We start from the raw sequence: 3,450 nt of genomic DNA, 5'->3' as shown, positions 1-3,450 counted from the left end.
TATATATTTCTATATTTATAAGTACTTTGTTTTTCTTTTTATTTTAGTAATGCACATTCATTTTCCTTGTTTGCACATTCTTTTCTTCACTTTTTCGTTCTCTCAGTCTTAACTTGTTTACTTGCCTACCCATGGCCTTAGGGAACAACAGTGTGTATGCACATTGAGAGCCACTGTACCAGAGTCAAATTCCTCATGTCCAACACACCTGGCCAGTAAATCTGAGATCTGAGGTCTTTGTAAATTTCCTTCTGTATCTGGCACTAAAATAACACTGGGCACAAAGATAACAAAGAGAAGTCATTTTTATATACACACCTCCCCTCCATTAACATAGTCCAGGACAAAGTAGAGAGTCTTTGGTGTCTGGAAAGAGAAGTGGAGTCCCACCAGGAATGGATGTTGCAGCGCCTTCAGCAGTACACTCCTCTCAGCCATCACATGCTTCTGCTACAGAGACACAATGCATACAGTGAGTAGACAGACAGACAGAGAGAGAGATACAGTAGATAGATAGAAAGATAGATAGATAACCTCTTTCCTCTTGACAATCAGCTCTTTCTGCAGCACTTTCACAGCATAGTAGCCTCCCTGTTTTCTATGTTTTGCCAGCAGCACCTGTTAAAGTTTGAGTTATGACATTTAATACTACAAGACCAAATTATGGCAAACAAACAAGAAAACTTACAACAATAGAAACCTCCTACCTTTCCAAAGCTTCCTCTGCCAATAACCTTGAGGTAGTCAAAGTCTGACGGCTTCATCCTGTTTAGTACAATAATAGCACCCATATAAGTATATGATATACACTATACAGTACAAACAGGCTTTAATTGTTACTAATTTGTGGTTGATAAATAACTTATTAATACTACACATCCATTAAGAGTAAATAACTTTTGGGTTGCAGGGTTCTTTACATGTAAGAAAAGAAACCACGTGGCTGGTGAATATCTTAGATATCTGATTAGTCAGGGCAGTGGTTCTCATGCTGGGGGTTGGGACGCCCAAAGGGGCCCTAGATGAAGTAAAAGTTTCACAAGGTGATTAAGGAAGAAAAAAATAAACATTGCTGTTACACAAAATATGTTTCTTTTTTCAGGCATTTTTCAAATTTATTTATTTAAAAAATGGAACAAACTAGGACTAAGGCCACAAACTGTGGTGAGGAGTCACAAGTCCAAAAGGCTGGAAACCACTTAGTGTATCATTGCTACATACAGATGGTACATTCAACATATAAACGCTCTGAGAAGCAATGAAAATAATATATTTTTGAGCGTCAAGGGGAAAACAACTTACGGAGAGGATTCTGTGTTCACTGAGATCTGAGGAGAGAGAAGATGAAGAGACGAGGATGGTCAGGAGGTCAGATCATCTCCTGGAAGCATTACAGTATAGTCTTTATGTAAAAGCCTCCCCTCTGTACTCACCACAGTGCTTTCCTCCTCCTTCTCTTTTCTCAGCTTGCTCTGTCGACGCAGGATTTTCTGAGTGTCCAGACTTCAACGAAAAACAGCATAGGTGGGTTTTGGAGGTTTATATCACACAAAGTAAAAAGTTGTACATAATAATTTTATGGTGACTTACCGTTGACAGAGTTGTTGACTGGAAACAAGCTTGTGTAATAAGTCAGTGAAGTCAGCTTTCTTCCCCTTAAGCAAAGCTGTATGGGACAAGTGGTTATTGTTACATACGTTTGAGCTAACTACAACTTTTATGTTTTTTGGGGGTGTTTTAAAGCAAGTAAGCCTTAATAAATCAATATATTTTGCACTTATTTTGTTTTGTCACTTGTAGTTTAATAGGATTTCTGTTACTGTTACCTTTTTTTAATCTTTCTATGATTCTATGTGATTCAGTAGCTAACAGTTAACTGTCAAACATTATCTAACGCCTGTTAGGATAACTTACCAGAGAAAAATGACACAAGCCTTCTCATTTTGACATAGGTCATCTGCCGATCTTGAGTCACAGTCATCTGGATGAAGACTGACTAAATGACTGAGGTCTTCTGTGAAGATTGAAAAAAAAGAAAAGAAACCAGAGTACAGTTACTTAGTTCCTAGCAAAGACAGCAGCACAACAGCCCACTTGTCCCACACCTTAGCACACTGCTGCTCAGTTAAAGACCGCTGGCGAAAACATGCAGAGCACTGGTTATAAGGTGTTTCAGTTCCATTGGAGTAGTCGTAAATTGTGAGATGTGCGCACGTTGCCGGCCACAAGTGGTAGCCCCTTCATCTTTTTCCTACGTCAGTATCTGGGATCTTCGCTGAGTTATAGATAGCACAAATGGAATGCTGGTAACCTATCTAGCTGTGCAGACTGTAAAACCCACTTGACTTAAAGCAGAATGTGCTGGGAACCAAAGGGAGTATAACACTGACTGTTGATTACAATTCTTATCATCAAGCCATTTTCATTGCATGTCAGGGTAAGACAAGGCAAATTTATTTATATATAGCATATTTCATTACAAATAAACAAGTCTGATTTACATTAAAATGAGTGTGCAAACAGATGCCCGACTGAATTATTGGTCATGCTCAGATTTTTCCTATTCTTGGGAGATAGTTTAATTATTATGAAACAGATAATCTAAGCAATAGACCCACTCACAGACAGTAAGAAACTCACTTCCACCCTACAGATAACTGCAAACACAGGATCACACTTACACAGTTCCTTTAAGCCTGAGAAGCAGAATTGTTTTCAGTTTGAATTTGAAACACAATCTCAAAAGCTATCCAGACAGCGGGGATGAAGTTAAAAAAATGACTATATATGGAACTTATTTTGGCACAGTTAGAAGAGTACTACCTGATTACCTTGGTGTGACTGAACTGTATTCAGTGAACAGCTCAGAAATGTACTTGAGACTCAATAAGTGCTTCAAAGACAAAATAGTATACCTAGCAATAGGTATACAAAATGAACTCCTGCAAGTGTGGTTCCTGAATGCATGGCAAGTCATAAAAACTAATTCCTGCCACATGAAGACAGCACACTGAGTTCATACATCCTTATGAAAAGCTGAACCAGGTCCTTACGAGCTGACAGTGCCCAGTGATCAGTGAAGTAACCCAGTTGTGTGTGTGTTTGCCCAAATGTCTAGACAAATGCAATAAGCAACTAAATAGAGTGTGCATTCACAAATCCATTTTTAGGCATTTCATACAGACATACTAACATGCATATAAAGTTAATATATTTTTGGAATGGGATTTACAGTACATTGCTCTTGAACCTATAGTTACTAGACCATATGTGTAAAATATGGTAAGCAAAATCTTCTGCATGCCACCATACAACTGTGTCCTGTTTCATGTGGCAGCAGCATGTCTGAAAAATGACAGCTTGTTCACACATTGCAGACACGCAGACAATGTGATGTATGACCAAACTCCTGTAGCATTTCACCTACAACTATGGTGGCTGCAGTTCATA

The 3,450-nt window shown here is 38.5% G+C and overlaps 1 protein-coding gene across 1 annotated transcript in view; it reads right to left on the bottom strand.

Annotated features, from left to right (window-relative positions):
• The window catches only part of sgk2b (serum/glucocorticoid regulated kinase 2b), a 4,226-nt gene extending 2,230 nt beyond the window's left edge, over positions 1–1,996 (bottom strand). The window contains exons 1-7 of the mRNA XM_020607208.1: positions 1,915–1,996; positions 1,591–1,666; positions 1,434–1,503; positions 1,303–1,328; positions 708–765; positions 535–618; positions 319–450 (exon numbers count right to left, since the gene is read on the bottom strand). Of these exons, the coding sequence (XP_020462864.1) occupies positions 319–450; positions 535–618; positions 708–765; positions 1,303–1,328; positions 1,434–1,503; positions 1,591–1,666; positions 1,915–1,981 (513 nt within the window). The 5' untranslated portion in view covers positions 1,982–1,996. The remainder of the gene's footprint in view (positions 1–318; positions 451–534; positions 619–707; positions 766–1,302; positions 1,329–1,433; positions 1,504–1,590; positions 1,667–1,914) is intronic.
• Between the last annotated feature and the right edge of the window lie 1,454 nt (positions 1,997–3,450).

Source organism: Monopterus albus, unplaced genomic scaffold, assembly GCF_001952655.1.
Source record: "Monopterus albus unplaced genomic scaffold, M_albus_1.0 scaffold84.1, whole genome shotgun sequence".
In the NCBI taxonomy this organism is placed as follows: Eukaryota; Metazoa; Chordata; class Actinopteri; order Synbranchiformes; family Synbranchidae; genus Monopterus; species Monopterus albus.
The sequence above is the reverse complement of the archived record's forward strand: the minus strand, read 5'-3'. Positions and strand labels throughout refer to the sequence as shown.